This window comes from Cotesia glomerata, linkage group LG9 (assembly GCF_020080835.1).
Source record: "Cotesia glomerata isolate CgM1 linkage group LG9, MPM_Cglom_v2.3, whole genome shotgun sequence".
NCBI lineage: Eukaryota > Metazoa > Arthropoda > Insecta > Hymenoptera > Braconidae > Cotesia > Cotesia glomerata.
The window spans coordinates 13724516-13743575 of NC_058166.1; the positions used below are offsets into that span (position 1 = coordinate 13724516).

Sequence of the window (19060 nt, forward strand, 5' to 3'; positions counted from 1 at the left end):
TATGGCCATTTTTAGAGTGACCAAACAAAGATTTATAGCGACTGATTAATGATTGTTTATTTTTTACTATGTGAGTAACTAGTTAAGTTACTATAACTCATAAAATATTGAAGATAAGCCTATAGTATAAAAACATTTTTTGTAGGAAATTTTCTTACCTATTTTAGATTCTTAAGATTTTTCTTAAAAGTCATTATTTAAGGACTTATGACCGTTTTTAGAGCGACTAAATAATGATTGTTTATTTTTTACTATGTAAATACTAGTTAAGTTACTATATCTCCTAAAATATTGAAAATAAGCCTATAGTATAAAAACATTTTTTATAAGAAATTTTCCAAGTTACAATTTTGACCTCAAGATTTTTCGATAAAATCGATATTTTTGGAGTTACAGCCATTTTTTATAATGACTAGCTAATAATTTTATATTTCATTAAAAAATTTTCTTCTTTAAATAATAATAAAATTTTAAAAAACACACCTTTTAAACGCAGTGTAAGGTTCCGAGGACTTTCCAGTGACAATCATAGGCTTGAGTCCATCCTCAAAAGAAAAAAGCCCGAACAAAGTAAGCAATTGCGAGAAGTAAATCCCAAACATATTATCCCTCGCAAATTTCTGTCCTCTTTTGAATTTCTCGCGGTCTAACCAATCAGGAACTTGGTCCGCGGGTCTGCCACAGTCCCCATGGACCATCCAGCCTGTCGTGATACTCAGCAAAGACTTGGGAATATTAGGAAAACCCTCACTTGTCCACTTGCATATCAATTTTCTTCTTTCTTCATCTCGTATCTCTTCCCAATCAGCGGGCAAATTAACGTTTAGTTGCTTAAAAAACTCCTTGATGACTCTGTCTTGTTCATCTGAGTTGATGTAATTTTTACCGCTAATTTTATCCCCAGAAAGTTGCGTAGTTTCAGTTTCGTTGGATAAATCATTAGATTGTTTTGTGTCGGCAAGCAATTCCCGGTCATTGCTCTCTGGATGCTTCATTTTCTTTGTAATAAGTAATAATTTACCTGTTTCTTCTCAAAGCTCTTTTTTAAAACTAAAAATCATTAATTTTTAACATTAAAAATTATTTAATTGAGGAATTAAATTATATCTTAAATAATTATAATTATAACTATGTTATCTTCTTTAAATATTTTTGTATAAAATAATAAAAATATCAATTATCAACTGTCAAATATTTGCACTTAAATTCATTTATTCTTTAAAAATGACGTATATTCTAAATATATTGGATAAAAATGAAAACAAGCCTGTTAAACTGTACTAAAACACATTTCGCGTGCAACTGCAACAATTCTAGACTTCCTGCTATTCATATACGCGATAAAACCCCTCCACTCTCTTAATGTCACGTTTTGCAAGCCAAGACGATTAGGAATAGAAGAAACAAGTTTTTTACTTCAATTATTTTTCTCAATCCATTTATTGTTAATTGTAATAATTTTTATATTTTTATTCAAATTAGTGATTTGCTAATTTATAAGCAACAAATTTTTGTTTTAATTATTTTTTGCTAATTATCAACAAATGATTTATGAACTATATTTAGTGTATATTGTTTGAAATTCAGCCGAATTTTTTAACGGCCATGAAAAATACATAAAAAAAAAAAAAAAAAAAAAAACAACTTGAAGATAATGATTTTGCAGATTTTTTTTTACTTTTTTTATGATGAAAATACTTCTGACGTCATTTACAAAGAAGGAATATTTTTTGTCTTCTGACAAAATTAAGTTAGTTTATAATCTATAATAATAAAATTTTTAATTTTATGATTTAATAAATAAAATATTAAGGTAAGTTTGTTAAAATTTTGAATTTTTATTGTGTTTTAAATAATTTTTTTTTTTTTTTCAGATTCCTTATGAAGATAATGTTTATGGATTGAAAATTCTTTGAAATATAAATGAGTACTTAATAAGTAAACATAATAATTGTTTATTTTTTTATTATATTATTTTTGTTTTAAGAAAGAAAAGTTAAGTATATTAGAGAAAAAATTTTTAACCAAGAAAATTATTTTAAAAAATTTCTTCCTACATTAAGAAGTAAAATTCGGTAATTAATAAATTTTTTTAAGTTGAGATCATTCTTACTTGATTGATAAAATTAATTAATTTATTTTTTGGGCATAGAATTGCTGTTCTCTGTGACAAAAAATGTTTATATAGTTATTAGTATATTTTTATAATAATTTATTTATCAAAAATAGTAATAATAATGAGAAACAATATTAATATAAAATAATAAAAATCATTGAGACATTTGTTTACAGTTGTAAAAAAAATATTAATTTTTTTGTTTGAAATTTTTAAATTATTTATTATTAACTAACAACCTTGCAGTCACTATGTGACTGTCGTGACTTGTGAACTATGAATAAATAAAATTTTGCTTTATTAAATAATGACTTTTGTTAAATTGCACAGTACTTTCTTAATTATTGACGTTTTTAAAGATATAATCTCATCTCGATGTTACACTTATCAAGAGCTTTTATTTAAGTACCCACATGCATTTTGATATATTTTTCATATATACATATTATAACCAAATTTTCATGGGGGGGTATACGGGAACTTGACTAAACTTAATTCTAAAAATAAAATCTGGGTTATATATCGTCTTCTTTCCGATTCTGGATCTCTGGTATCGATAAAATTAGGGCGCCAGGTAATTTTTAATCACTGGAATCACCAAACCAGTGAACACGGAATTCAAAGAATTTTTATTCGTTAGGAACTCTTAAACTAGCCAAACTTAAACTGAAACTTAAACGGAATCAGAACTCGAACTTAAACTTAAACGGAATTAGATAATTTTTATTCGCTAGAAATGATCAAAACTAGCCAAAACGTAAACTTAATCGAAAACACAGAAACTTAACGTAAAACAAAGGCCAAAGAACCCAAAACTGGAAAGACGACGGAATACCTCGGGGTTGCTCAGTGTGCTGGTTTGTGGAGAGAGGGGGTGGTTCGGGTAGAGAGGACCCATACTTGTAATAATTCTATTCGCAACACCAAAAATTTATGCTTAAAACAAAATCCTTATTTATTCAATAAACCGTAAATTTACACGGAAAGAACAATAACCCACTGTACATCCTCGTATAGTATACTCCGTGGTATTTGTAGTGAAAAAAAATTTCAGACTATAGCCAATATCCTTCAAAGTATACTAAATTATTTTTGGACTGTACTCAGTGAAGTCTCCGATTTAATCGATTAATTTTTCTGGTTATATCGCGTAAAACTTCACGAGATATAATCTGAAAAATTATTTCGTGTAAATTAAATTAAGGTAAAAGCCCCAATAGATGATCATGTACCAGTATATGAATATAGACATACAAATACGTGGAGTGATCATATACTGTTACGTGATCATCTATTGGGGCTTTTACCTTATACTCTGTTGAAATTTGGATTATGCCCACGGTGACTCGACAATTTTTTTTCTAGCGTCTGCGCACTTATCATTATCATATCTATTATGTATTTTAAATATTAGGTTAGTCAAATATTGTTTTAAATAATTATTACATACATCAAAAACATTTAAGGAGCATTAAAGCACAATTTTTCCGATAATTTGGGGTTAAAAAATTATTTTTTCTTTTCTTAGACTTTTCGAACTTAAAAATGTTAGGCTAAGATAAAAATATTTTTACATATCAAAATATATAAATAGTCACACACTCATATAATTCACTAATTATATTTTAATTAATAACCAATATGCTGATTGACTATAACTCACAAATTATAAACAGCACTTGACGCGCAGGCCCTAGAAAAAACAATGGCGGAGTCACCGTGGGCATAATCCAAATTTCAACCGAGTATAATTTAATTTACACGAAATAATTTTTCAGATTATATCCCGTGAAGTTTTACGCGATATAACCAGAAAAATTAATCGATTAAATCGGAGACCACTGAATACAGTCCAAAAATAATTTAGTATACTTTGAAGGATACACAAATAAATAAATAAATCTTAATGACTCGAATAAAAATTTCAACTAAATCTGTCAACGAAACTCTAAATACAATATTTATCATAAACGAGAATATCCAATATCTCAAGACCAAAACTCAATTATTAACGCTCAAATTACAATAAATAGAATATTCTCATACCTGATGCAAACAATGTCGATGCTGAGTAACTTTTTATAATATTTCAAATAAACTTCATAACTGTAAGGTAAAAGCCCCAATAGATGATCATGTACCAGTATATGATCACTCCATGTATTTGTACATCTATATTCACAAATATAGGTATACAAATACATGGAGTGATCTAATACTGGTACATGATCATATATTGGGGCTTTTACCTTATTCATTTCTGTAGCTCAAACTAAAACGTAAAAGACTAAAATCTTAAGCTGTAGCTGCGACGGTATGCACGTCCGATTACCGGAAGTGATCAGAGGCAACTCTACAACTCAACTGTCCTCTACGAAGTCTAAAACTCAACTCTTCCTACCGAAATCTAAAACTCGACTGTTCTTAACGACATCTCAAACTCAACTGTCTTAAACGGGACTCACCCACAACTAAAATTTCTATGTGCTATTAATCCCTATAAAATATTTTAATCCCTTAATCAAACAACTAAAGCTCTGAGTACGGATATTCCTTTGGTGGATGCTCTCCAGGAACTGACTACGACTGGGATCGAAACCAAAAACGTAACTTAAACTCAAAATCAAAATAGCAAAAACGTAACTTAAACTTTAACTAAAACTTAACGAAAAACGTAAACGTAAACGTAACTTAAACTGATCCCATATGCTTTCGTCATGTTCCTCTACATCAGAGCGCTGGCATCTCAACCAGACCTAGGCATTCCACCTGGAAGTCTCAAAGGGTTAGACTGGCGTCTAGCATCAAACGAAACCGGGTGACTTATAGTCCCGCTCCACGGTAACGCTGATTTACCCACATACTCTGCAGCCTCAAAACCCAAAACTTAAAATTCGAAACTCAAAACTCAAAATTCAAAACTCAAAATAACTCAATAAAAACCTTAAATGACTCAACCTCAATACTTTCCAAAACTTTACTCTAAAACTGACTCTAATCTCAAAATTCTCAAAATCTCAACTGTAACTGTAACTCTAAATTCACACTAAAACTGTAGCTCCTCGTTACTCGGCATAAACACTCAGACTCTGCTCACTAAACTCTAATTTTTAATCCTCACAATTATTTTCTATAAAATTTTGGCCTTGAAATATCGACTTAGAATCACAAAAATCCGTTGGCGCTGGTGACGTTCATTTTAAATAGACCCCGGTCGATAAAATGACGTCATAATAAATATAATATGTAAATATATGAAAAAATGATGTAGGTACTTAAACGAAAGGTCTCGATGAATGTAACATCGGGATGAGCTTACATCTTTAAAAATGTTAATATTTCACAAGATAAAAGGTCATTTCTTAATTATTGATATTTTTAAAGATTTAAGCTCATCCCGATGTTACACTCATCAAGAGGTTTCATTTGAGTACTCACATGCATTTTCATATATTTTTCATATATACATATTTATAATATATATAAATATATGAAAAATTGATGTGGATACTTAAATGAAAGGTCCCGATGAGTGTAATGTCGTGGTGAGCTTAGATCTTTAAAAATGTCAATTGTGCACAAGATACAAGGTCATTTCTTAACCCTTCGTAGGTAGCGTGTCTTTTCCGAAATAAGTCGGTCGCATGGTGAGCGCTCCGCCGCCGTGTTAAAACGTACACGCTATTGCCAAATGTAAACTAATACTATTTCCTTGTGAGACAAAGTATTTTTTCAATGTTTTATGATTAAATAAAATTTTACTTTTATATTTTATCATAAATTTAATTGAATAACAAAATTTTTTTTTTATTCTTATCACATGTGACGTAATTAAATTTAACATCTAAGACCAGATTATAAAATTATAATGTGATATTAAATCTAGCTGTCACTTGAAAATTTTTAAATTTTTTTAAACAAACAAATTTCTTCAAAAAAATTATTTTTAAAAAATTGCATCTTTAATTGTTTAAAACTTCTGAATGTCAATTTTTTTATAATTATTTTTTGTCATAATTTATTTGTTACAAAAATTCTTAAAATTATAAAATATCCGCTAAATTAATTATCATAATTATAATTAAATTCAATCAAAAAAAATAATCTGAAAAATTGGCATCCATTGTTTTTTTTTTTTTTTTTTTTTTTTAATTCGTTCACCTAAAATTTTTCAGTTTTTTCATTATTTAAATAATTAGTAATATATAAAGGCAGACATCTGTTAATTTTAGTATGGTGTATTATAAAATAATTTATTTACCAATTGTATTATTATTACTATTTTTATATAAATAATATTTAATATGAGTGTAATTATTACATTATTTTGAACAAATCACAAGTTATAATGTAAACAGTAAAAACTAACCTCAAACATTACTTTATTTTTGTACCTCACATGCGGTAAAACAGATTAAATAGTGGCGGTAAAGACATTTGGCAACAGCGCAGTTACAAAATCTCCCCGAGGCTCACTCGCACCGGGCGGCATGGCGCCGCCAGATTCTGAAAATTGATTTTTTAAATTACTTCGTAAATATTTTTATGCTTTTTAATGAGCGTGTTCAGCCGAACTAAGTCCTGATTAAACTTAGTAAGATATGTATAGTATAGTAGATCCGAACAAAAACAGTTTCACTGTAAAAAAATCGCGCCAAGTCCACGTTCATAAGACTTAGGAAAAAAAAAATTTTTTTTTCTTTACAAAAAGATACAAAATAAAAAAATTAAAAAATCCAAGTAACCGATATGATTGTTTATGATTTTCGGAAATTAAAAAAAATCTTATTGTAAATTTAAAAATTAAAAAAAAAAATTAGAACGTATTTAGTGTGCGTGCACGGAAAGAACAATAACCCACTGTACATCCTCGTATAGTATACTCCGTGGTATTTGTAGTGAAAAAAAATTTCAGACTATAGTCAATATCCTTCAAAGTATACTAAATTATTTTTGGACTGTACTCAGTGAAGTCTCCGATTTAATCGATTAATTTTTCTGGTTATATCGCGTAAAACTTCACGGGATATAATCTGAAAAATTATTTCATGTAAATTAAATTAAGGTAAAAGCCCCAATAGATGATCATGTACCAGTATATGAATATAGATATACAAATACATGGAGTGATCATATACTGGTACGTGATCATCTATTGGGGCTTTTACCTTATACTCTGTTGAAATTTGGATTATGCCCACGGTGACTCGAAAATTTTTTTTCTAGCGTCTGCGCACTTATCATTATCATATCTATTATGTATTTTAAATATTAGGTTAGTCAAATATTGTTTTAAATAATTATTACATACATCAAAAACATTTAAGGAGCATTAAAGCACAATTTTTCCGATAATTTGGGGTTAAAAAATTATTTTTTCTTTTCTTAGACTTTTCGAACTTAAAAATGTTAGGCTAAGATAAAAATATTTTTACATATCAAAATATATAATTAGTCACACATTCATATAATTCACTAATTATATTTTAATTAATAACCAATATGCTGATTGACTATAACTCACAAATTATAAACAGCACTTTACGCGCAGTACGGAAGCCTGGTTGGTTCACCGTCAACTTACGAAAAACTGGCGCTCCTTTCGCCCACAAGTTAACTAGTGCACGAGTCCACTTGTGCACTTGTGAACTTGTGGAGGCGACGCGACAGTGATAGAAACGCGCTTTTCGAAAGTGTCGCCATTTTGGCATGCGCAAATTAAAAAAAAGTTTGGAAAATCCAAAAGTGCACGCCTCATAACGCTCATTCATTTTTTAAGAAAAAATAAATTGTGTAACTGATAAAAAAAAGAAAATTATAATTAAGTAATTTCTTACAGAGTATGTTTTTTTTTTTTAATATCAGCGCCCTTTTTTCTTGTTATATGCGCACGCAGTCTAAAAAAATCTAGCTTTATCAAGTGGCGCCATAGTTTTCACGTGACAAATAAGAAAAACTCGTTTGTCTTTGTACGGTTATATCGTAATAAATTTTAATAAAAATTCAATTTAAAAAAAAAAATACGTAAACTAGGCTACTGATATGAAATACGGACCCAGTTCATCGCATTCGTAAACTAATAAAAAAGGTCCGGTCTTGAAATATCAATTTGTTCGGGAGTAATCATTGGTACATCCAAAATGAGGTGACATCCGGACGTCCACGTAAAATTTTTTTCAAAACGTTTTTTTTTTTTAAAAATAGCAACATGAAATGATTTTAGAAAGTAAAAGATGGTTTAATTCAAGTGTTTTCTCCGTGTACATCTACTTATATTATTGTATAAGTGTAATATGGTTGTGATAGAGACATTTAAAGATCACAAAATTGCTTGACCTTGACGAGTCGAGTATAAAGCACAACCTTACGCGCTTCGCGCTATGAGGCGTGCAAAATAACGTCTTACTTTGTTATTGTTTACGTTACGCTACAACAGTGTAGACATTAACATTGGAAACTTAAATTTATTTTTATTTATCAATTGCTATTGCAGTAAAATCGCTTTTCAAATACTGTCGCATCGCCTCCACAAGTTCACAAGTGCACTAGTGGACTCGTGCACTTGTGGAGCGATTTTACAGCAATAGCAATTAATTAATCAAAATAAATTTTAATTTTCAATATCAATGTCTACATTGTTGTAGCGTAACGTAAACAATAACAAAATAAGAAGTTATTTTTGAATTTGCGCATGTCAAAATGGCGAAACCTTCGAAAAGCTCGTTTCTGATACTGTCGCGTCGCCTCCACAAGTGCACTAGTGGACTCGTGCACTAGTTAACTTGTGGGCGAAAAGAGCGCCACTTTTTCGTAAGTTGACGGTGAGCCATCCAGGCTTCCGTACGCGCAGGCCCTAGAAAAAACAATGGCGGAGTCACCGTGGGCATACAGTCAACGCTCTCTGTATTTGACTCGCCCGTACAGGACCATTCTCTGTATTTGACTCGTCCTTGTCCATAAGAGCTGTGTAAAATCGTCAAATACAGAGGAAGAATGTGGTCAAATACAGAGAGCGGTCAAATACAGCGAGGTCGAATACAGAGAGCGTCGACTGTAATCCAAATTTCAACCGAGTATAATTTAATTTACACGAAATAATTTTTCAGATTATATCCCGTGAAATTTTACGCGATATAACCAGAAAAATTAATCGATTACATCGGAGACTTCACTGAGTACAGTCCAAAAATAATTTAGTATACTTTGAAGGATATTGACTATAGTCTGAAATTTTTTTTCACTACAAATATCACGGAGTATACTATACGAGGATGTACAGTGGGTTATTGTTCTTTCCGTGTAGGACTTGAAAAAATTGAAATACACAATGACGCACACCAAGTACTCAGTACAAGTTGGCAGCAATTTACTCCAGGAAGAGCAACTTTTATGGCATGCTCTAACGCATGCGCGCTACTCATATTTTCTGGCTCGGCAGCACAGAACCTCGCTTTCGTTCGCATTTTCGTGGCGCGACCGGCCTATACAGCGAGTTTCAACTGTATATATAACAGTCACAACATCGTCTGTATGTAACATGTCAGCGCATAAACTAACCAAAAAATGTCAAAAAATAAATAGTATATTACACATCTGGGGCAGTAAAATAAGAAATGTCTCAGATCACATGTAATTGTTGTCCGAGGCGAAGCCGAGGTCAATAAACATGTGATCTGAGGCTTTCTTATTTACTGCCCGTGGTGTGTATACTATTTTTCTCCTCGACGGAGGCGGAAAGCGGCATTTTCGTTTAGCGCAGTGGGAGGAAAATTGACGCTTTCCGCCCGGAGATGAGAAAAATAATTTTTAACTAGATCATTGTTAATGAATTATTTAATAATAATACTGCACAAATAATTTATATAAAAAGTTTAAAAAATAAAACATAATAGTTTTGTGAATTTTATTTGCTTTTTTTTATATTTTGATAGTTAGTTAAGCAATGTTTATAAAACGATCCATGTACTCTACAAACTTGTAATAATTTAATTTCAATCTTTCTTAGCCGTCGAATTCTAATTAAAAACTAATTTTTAATCAACTTAAAAAAATAAATTCTGTAATTAGAATGAGTTTAAATATTTGTGACAAATTCTGTGCATGATATCACTCTTAATCAGAGCATTTGTTAGTAAAGTTTAAAATAACATTTTTTTTTCAATTAATTAACTTTTATTTTTTTTTTTATACCCGCCCCGACCAGCAAAGCCTCGGCTTTGCAAAAGTCGGGCGGCGCCCCCCTCACGCCCGGCAAAACCTCGGCTTCGCCTCGGTTTTGCAAAACCCCTTCCACGGGGTTGCGTATTTTCGGCTGGAGAGCAAGAAAAATAGTATACAACCCATGACCAGAATGTTGGATACCCTGACGTATGTGATATGATGGCCGAGGCGTAGCCTCAGCCATCATATCCCATACGCCAGGAAATCCAACTTTCTGGCCTTGGGTTGTAATATACTATTACTCTGGACTTAGTTCGGCTGAACACGCTCAATAACGTCACAATTTTTAGAAAGGTTAAAAGAATGCACTTAATTTTTTTCAAAATTATCACTGAACTCAATTTCGAGAAAAAAAAATGCAAAAAAGGCGGCGCCGCGCTCATTATGCGACCTACGAAGGGTTAATTATGTATCTAGGGATAGAGCATTTTCGAATGCAGCCTAAATACTTATCATCATAAATTAACTATCGGTAAAAATTATATGAAACATTGAAAAGGCACAAATTCAAGTCAAGACATTATTTGCAATGACACTAAATTTCACTAAAAAAACCTATTTTATCATATAAATACACTGGCCAAAAAATTTCGCTTATTCTCTAAATAATATAGATTAATATTATTGAAAATTTTCAATTATTAACTAATATTGTTAATCTTCTTTAATTATAAATTACTATCATTAAGAATTTCAAATTGTTAATTAATATTTTTAACTACAAATTAATATTCTGAAGAATTTTTAATTATTAATTACCATTAAAATTTTCGAATTATTAATTATTAATCACTGTATTCTAGCAATATTAATACAAAATATTCATTGAAAAGACACGTGACAAATATGACTGTGATGAGTAGTCGCTATACAATACATTACACACATATCAAAGTTTTTTTATTACATATCAACTGATTAAAGTCCAGAAGCAGTTGACCTCGAGTAGAATAATTATTCATATGGTTGTAATTTGTAGGATTATTATAATTTACTTAATCAACAGGTTCGACATCCGCGTGTAGGATATCCTCAATATCACTACTGTTATGTGTATCAAATTTTAATTTTTATTTTAAAATATTTACATTGTTATTTGATTAAATTAAAAGTTTGAAGTTTTGGGAAAAAAGCGGTCAAGTGTATGATTTTTTTTTTGTATGAATGAATGAATAAATAAATTATTGCCAAAGATTTTGATATTTTAAATAGTGATTGATTTGTTAAATAAACCTTGACCATTATTTTAAATAAAAAAAAGTTACTGATAAAATTTTTGATTTTTTTTCTATTAAATTAGTAGTTTATTATTTTTAATTAGCAGAGCAAAATTTAATTAAATCATCTTTGAAAAATATTGAAGCAAAAAGAGCGCGCTTTTGTGAAAAAATTTTATACCATCTAAACATAAATTGAAATTGAAATTGAAACGGCTTTTGTCGCATTCAAAAGACTCGCGGGTCTTTAATTACTAGTGCAGCCTCATGAATTAATTAAAAAATAAAAAAATAAATAAAGTATAGCAAAGTGTGGATTTCTATGGAATAAAATTCAGAAAAGAAAGTTTATTAAAAATCTAGAGGAATAAAATAAATATAAAACTCTTCACCTCGCAAGAGCCTTAGAATTTTTTACAACACCCTCTTTTTGCTAATTGCACGTTTTTTATTTTATGATGAAAAAAGATCCTGGGATTCTATTGCAATTAAACTTCCTGCAAGACTACCGCGCATGCCTCGAGTAGTATGATCACACTGACCTTGGCCTAGTACGTAACCTAGGTAATGGTTCAGTTACTTTATAGGAAATATTTTATTTACCTTTTCAATAATTGAAAACTTATTTTTGAATTTTTTAAAAATTTTTTCACTTTTCTTAATTTTAAATTTAAATATTCACTAAACGGTAAGAGATAGAAATTTTAGTCCAGACCTTTCTTTTAGAAAATTAAATTTTCTAAAAGAAAAGACTCATCATTTTTTCATATTTTCAATGTTTAATTCACAATTTTTAATTTTTTATTTTGGAGCAAACTCTCTAGTTTGACAACTGACGTTATTCCATAACTTAAAATTCAAATTTTGGCTGAATGATTAAATAAAGAAAAATTGATGAGAACTTTTTTTGTAAAAATTTAAATTTTCTATAAAAAAGGTTTCTCATCATTTTTTTTTATTTTCAATATTTAACCCAGAATTTTGATTTTTTAATTTTAGAGCAAACTTTCAAGCTATCATTTGACAGAAAGTTATTCCAGACCTTAGATCTCAAATTTCGGCTAAATGATCAAAGATACAAATGATAGAAGGATTTATTAACTCCACGGAAAAAATGAAACCCGACTGGTTCGTTTTCGGCACCAGACTCAGTCGTGTGCGCACCCGAATGAGTCTAGTCAGCACATGACTGAGTCCTGTGCTGCACTAGACTCATTCGGGTGCGCACACGACTCAGTCTGGTGTAATAGTATATTACACACCTAGGGAAGTAAAGTAAGAAATGTCTCAGATCACATGTAATTGTTGGCCGAGGCGAAGCCGAGGTCAACAAACATGTGATCTGAGGCTTTCTTATTTACTTCCCGAGGAGTGTATACTATTTTTTTGTCCGACGAAGGCGGAAAGCGGCAACTTAGTTTAGCGCAGCGGGACGAAAGTTGCCACTTTCCGCCCGGAGGGCAAAAAACTAATTTTCTCACCTCCGGGCGAAAAGCATCAATTTTCCTCCCGCTGCGCTAAACGAAAATGCCGCTTTCCGCCTCCGTCGAGGAGAAAAATAGTACACACCACGGGCAGTAACTGAGAAAGCCTCAGATGGCACGTTTATTGACCTCGGTTTCGCCTCTGACAACAATTACATGTGGTCTGAGACATTTCTTATTTTACTGCCCTGGATGTGTAATATACTATTTCTTCCATTTTTTCTTGCACACGACTGAGTCTGGTGCCGAAAACGAACCAGTCGGGTTTCATTTTTTCCGTGTATTAATAATTTAATGTATTTGAAGATAATTATTTAATTTATTAAATTTTAATAAATATTTTTTAACATTCAATAAATATTTATTTGGGAGGAAAGTATATTTATTAATAGTTAATAAGTATTTATTAATAGTTGACAAATATTTATTAACAGTTAATAAATATTTTGTCGAGTGAATTTGTTTCGCTTGCAATGTCATATGATATGAAAATTGCTTATAAACAAAAATCATCTTTATAAATTGTTGGCATTAATTATATTACATTATAATAACTGTTCAGTGAACAGGCCCAACCGCGATGAAGTCGCCCCTGGGGGACTCCCAATTTCACGAGCCGCACCTGTCAACCGCTAGTTCCCGCTTAAACTAACCGCCTACGCAAAACTGAGCTTGACCGATCACGCCATGTCTCGAAGCTGTGATTGGCTGATCGCTCCGCAGACATGCGCAATCAGCCTTCTTCCCCAAGTCGACGAGGAAGAAGACGCATTACAGTCGACGCTCTCTGTATTGGACCTCTCTGTATTTGACCACATTCTTCCTCTGTATTTGACGATTTTACACAGCTCTTATGGACAAAGACGAGTCCATTGTAACGAGCCATATTAAAGCAAATTTTAAGGGAGTTGGGAAAGAACGGATAGGGGAAAGGGGGGACCTACTCAGTGGGAATTTTTCCGTAATTGAAAAAATAATCAGACAGCCCAGACTGGGAATCGAACCCAGATCTCTCGGTTACGCGCCAAGGGCTCTCCAGTTAAGCTATCCGAGACAAGTACTGACTACTTTATTCAGTCACGTATATAAGACCCACCGAGCAAACAACGCCACCGTCCATCTTACGGTAAAGAGCCATATTAAAGCAAATTTTTAAGGGGGTTGGGAAAGAACGGATAGGGGAAAGGGGGGACCTACTCAGTGGGAATTTTTCCGTAATTGAAAAAATAATCAGACAGCCCAGACTGGGAATCGAACCCAGATCTCTCGGTTACGCGCCAAGGGCTCTGTTTTGGTCAAATATGTGAATTCATTATGGTCAAATACAGTGAATGGTCCTGTACGGGCGAGTCAAATACAGAGAGCGTTGACTGTATTATTATTATTATCTTTCGTTACAACGCCATTGAGTCTAACGCTTCGCTATCCCGCTAAATTAATTCGCTTAAGTTATACAATTCCGCTTTTTCGGTTAATTGATTATTAATCCGCTTTAATAAATTGTTATTAATTATTCTTGAGTTTGTTACAGATAATTTGTGTTATTTGTGCAGTAATTCACCGCTTTCTCAGTGCCGGCTGTGTGTTCAACAACGTGTCAACCGGCTTCGCTTTATTATTCACGCAGTGCTTTATTTATCCGCTTTTATTTAAACTATCCGCGAACTAACATATTAAATATAACTTGTATTTAGTGTAAATAAATTTCTAGTTCACATTGTTAATAATATTTCCGCATTTTAATTGAGATATCCAGACCAAAACCTGATTCTCCGCTTTTCCGCAATTACATCATTTTACAATAACGTTTATTGTAAAATACCAAATTCCATCACAGCTCATAATTATCTTTTATATCTTTAAATATTAACAGACGAGACCATCTTTTTTTCGCTTTGCTCTCACGGAGTTCAACGGAACTATCTCTGTCGCACTCTTAACAGCAGAGCAATTGCAGTTTCGATTGGTTTCATGAAACGAATGAAATTTTTGAAAAAAACGCTTTGTGGTGAAATAGTTTATTAAATTATCTATTATCTCTAAAAACGTTTTTTCAAAATTTCCATTCGTTTCGCTAAGCCGATTGAAACTGCAATCACTGGTCTCGGCTGTTAAAAACGTTAATTTATTTAGTGAATTTAATTATTATCATGTATTTTAGCTATAGGGCTATAAAAAGTGTCAAAAAAAATTGCTATTTTTGCTTTTTATTTTAAATAAATATTTGTTAACAGTTAACAAATATTCATTAACCATTAATAAATATTTATTAATAGTTAATAAATTGTACTCAATAAATTACTTATTAACTATTAATAAATATTCGTTAACTGTTAACAAATATTTATTTACATTTAATAAATCGTATTTAATAAATAATTTATTAACTCGGCTGCCCAATTTTAAAACACAGTAACTGCAAAATTTTTATGCCTGATTTTTCTTCAGTATTGCTGCATTTTTTATACTTTTTAGACCTTAATTTCAAGAATTCTTCTTAAAAATATTTATATTTAAGTATTTTCTGTTCATAAATCAAATTTGTCATCAATTTGGCGGGCAAACTTTTTTTTAATAAGAAAAATTGAAAACAATTTTTAAATGTTAGTTACTGTGTTTTGAAATTGGGCAGCCGAACTGTTATTAAATATTTATTAAATCATATGATGTTTAAAAATCATTTATTAACAGTTAATAAAGCTTATTAAATATAAATAAATCCTTCTATCAGTGTGATTAAAGATTGAGAAAAATTGGTAAGGTCCTTTTTTGTAGAAGATTAAATTTTCTAACAAAAAAAAAGAAAACTGGAAAAATTACAATTTCAGATTGTAGATATTATAGATTTTATAAGAATTACATTGTAGAATTTAATATTTACAAAGAAAGCTCTGAAAATTAAATTCAAAAATTGAATTTAGAAAAATGTTATTTCAAACTGTAATTTTTCTAGTTTTGATTACGACGGGACCGATTTTACATTTTATACTGTAATTAAAGTAAAAGATCCCATTAGTGGCATCTTTAACCCCTATTAGTGGCACTTTTTCTTTCAATGAAAAAATGTTCTACTTGGAATAAAAATTAAAAATTTTTTTGATTTAAAGGTTTTAAAGATTAGAAATAATATATTTATTATTGAAATTAATGATTTAATTAATTGAATAGGTACCAAAATCAAAGAAAGTGTCAGTAATGGGGTCCCCGCCACTAATGGGGTCTTTTACCCTATTCCTGTTTTCTTTTTTCCGTATATAAAAAAGGTCTCTTATCATTTTTTATTATTTTCAATATTTAACCCAGAATTTTGATTTTTGATTTTTGGAGCAAACTTTTAAGCTATCATTTAGCAGGAAATTACTCCAGACCTTAGATTTCAAATTTCGGCTAATTATTTAAAGATACGGTAAAATTGATAAGGCCGTTTTTTACAGAAAATTAAATTTCCTACAAAAAATATCCTTATAATTTTTAATATTAAAAAATTTTGCCCCAGAAACTTAAATTTTCTTAAAAAAACTCCCAAAACTGATTAACTCAATGAATTAATTACTGTGATAAGCAATAACAATAACAATTAATTAAAAATAGCAGGTGTACATACCAAGAAGTTTATACACGTGATAATAACAAAGCAACAGGGATGAAGCGAGTGGTTAACCCCCCGGGGGTTGTTATCCCGTCTACAATGTATTTTGAGATTAAATTGAAGGCTCTCTTCCAACAAAGCCTATTAGATGTTGTGTTAGTGAGTACCTGCACTGTAACTGCACATACATTTCGCTGGTGCACTGTTATATTACTCTTACATTACATACAACATACAACATACAATAACAACATTGATAACCCAAAGTTTAGTTAGCAGACGCCTTGCCTATTCTTTGCCTGTGCTGTGGATTCAGTTGGCATCGATCGTCACACGTGATGACTAACTTATACGTATATAAATATATATACACTGCAAAACCTGACCTATTTTGCACATGCGCATGATCTATGAACTTTGATAATGTTTTTATTTCAAATAATAAACAATTAATATAAAAATAATAAGAAGAAATCATCGGATTTATTTCTTCTTCTGATCGATGGAATTTTTAGTTTGAAATTATGATTTATATGTGTAAGTTTTTTAATTAAAAATTTTAAGATTGAGTTTGGAGAATTTCTCAGCGAACATGACCTTCATTAGAATAATTTATTTATTTATTTAAAGATTTAAATTGGCAAGGAACCAACTGAACAGGATACACGCGTCGGGAGCGGGCCAATCTGATCGCTTTTATTTGGGGGTACTGCGATACTCGTAAAACCAAGGGTCCGATAAATAATACTCGTATGAATATGGAACGAATTCAGTTTTTGGTAACGGAAGTTCCATAATTCAAATGCTGCCCTTTAAGATGGCGAATTAAGATAAAAATTTTGTTTTTTTTTGTTTCGGGAGAAGAAAACTTTTGTAATTAAAATTAATTGGTGAATAATTCATTTACGAGGCGGGAAATTATGATATGGACATAGAAATTATGTCCTACACTATAAAAAAAAATTCACTTGAATCAAGTAAATAATTTTGAAGAAATTCTTCTTGATTTAAGGTACAATATTGTCAAAAAATTAGAGATTATACGCGCCGCAAAAGTATATGAGCTTGTAGCTAAGTAATCCATAATTTTTACGCATGACTGTACCCGTGGAGACGCAACTCATACAATTGTTTCTGTTCGACTCCGTAGATATATACTTTTTCATTAATTGATGAACTTTAATCCGTTATTTATAAATAATTAGACGGTCAAAAATTTGTTTTTATTTTTTTTTAAGAGCGGTTTATAGTTGATTTTCAAACGTGTTTTTCTCATGTATGTGATAAAATTTCGAAAAAAAACGCTTCGCTCTTCGATAAATAATTTAATTATCTATCGAAGAGCGAAGCGCTTTTTTGGAAAATTTTCATTTATTTATGCATAAAATGCGTTTTAAGATTCCATTTGTTGTACAAGTATGAAAAAGATACTTTCGTTTGTCCAATAGAGGGCGAGAGAGAGAAAAAATGTAAACCCTTCTTAATTAAACTCACAACAAATACATTAAAAGACTGTCAGTTTTTTGAAAGTTTCTGACAGTTTTTTTTTTTATAACTAAGAAACTGGTACAGAGCTGCAGAGAGCGTATGCAATCAATGTTAAATATCCAATTTTTAATTGAATTCATCTCGGGTTATAGGTGGTCAATCGACTTCAAATTTTTAGGGTAATTGTATCATCATGTCTTTAATAAGTATACGAAAATTTAGAATTTTCTGACGGTATGCCTTCACCACGACAACTACCTCAAATCTTTAATATTATCATTAGGTGACAAGATACTATGTAATTGTTCAATTATTAATATTTTTAAAGATATAAGCTCATCCTGATGTTACCCTCATCGAGACCTTTCATTTGAGTACTCACATACATTTTTCATATATTTTATATGTATGATATTTCTGATATTTGTAAAGTATATAAAATATGTAAAAAATTCATGTGGGTATTTAAATGAAAGGTCTCGATAATAGTAACATCAGGATGAGCGTATATCTTTAAAAATATCATTAGGTGACGAGATACAGTGTAATTTCTTAATGATAGATATTTTTAAAGATATAAAAAGAATTCATCTCGGGTTATAGATGGTCAATCGACTTAAAATTTTAAGGATAATTGTATCATCATGTCCTTAATAAGTATACGAAAATTTAGAATTTTCTGACGGTATGCCTTAACCACGACAACTACCTTAAGTAGAAAAATTTTTAAATTAAAAAAATTTTTCTTGGTTTAAGTAAATTGTACTTGATTCAAAAATTTTTCTTCTTCAAAATTATTTTATTTGGCTCGAGAATTTTTCTCTTGATTCAAGTTAATTTTTTTTCAATGTAACTATCATAATAAATTCATTGCTGAAGAAAATTATCATATGTGTGTATGTCTAAGTATACACAGTAAAAAATTTGCTGAGTGGATGACTTTTAA

At 30.5% G+C, this 19060-nt stretch overlaps 1 protein-coding gene and 1 long non-coding RNA gene across 2 annotated transcripts in view; one reads left to right on the top strand and one right to left on the bottom strand.

Annotated features, from left to right (window-relative positions):
• The window catches only part of LOC123271202, a 20237-nt gene extending 3322 nt beyond the window's left edge, over positions 1-16915 (bottom strand). Inside the window, exons 1-2 of the mRNA XM_044737450.1 lie at positions 16642-16915; positions 484-1050 (exon numbers count right to left, since the gene is read on the bottom strand). Coding sequence (XP_044593385.1) covers positions 484-995 — 512 coding nt within the window. The 5' untranslated portion in view covers positions 996-1050; positions 16642-16915. The remainder of the gene's footprint in view (positions 1-483; positions 1051-16641) is intronic.
• Positions 16916-18153: 1238 nt separating this feature from the next.
• On the top strand, positions 18154-18777 carry LOC123271602. Its single transcript, XR_006510923.1, has 2 exons — positions 18154-18266; positions 18718-18777. It is a non-coding gene; the product is annotated as an uncharacterized LOC123271602 (long non-coding RNA).
• The last annotated feature ends 283 nt before the right edge of the window (positions 18778-19060 follow it).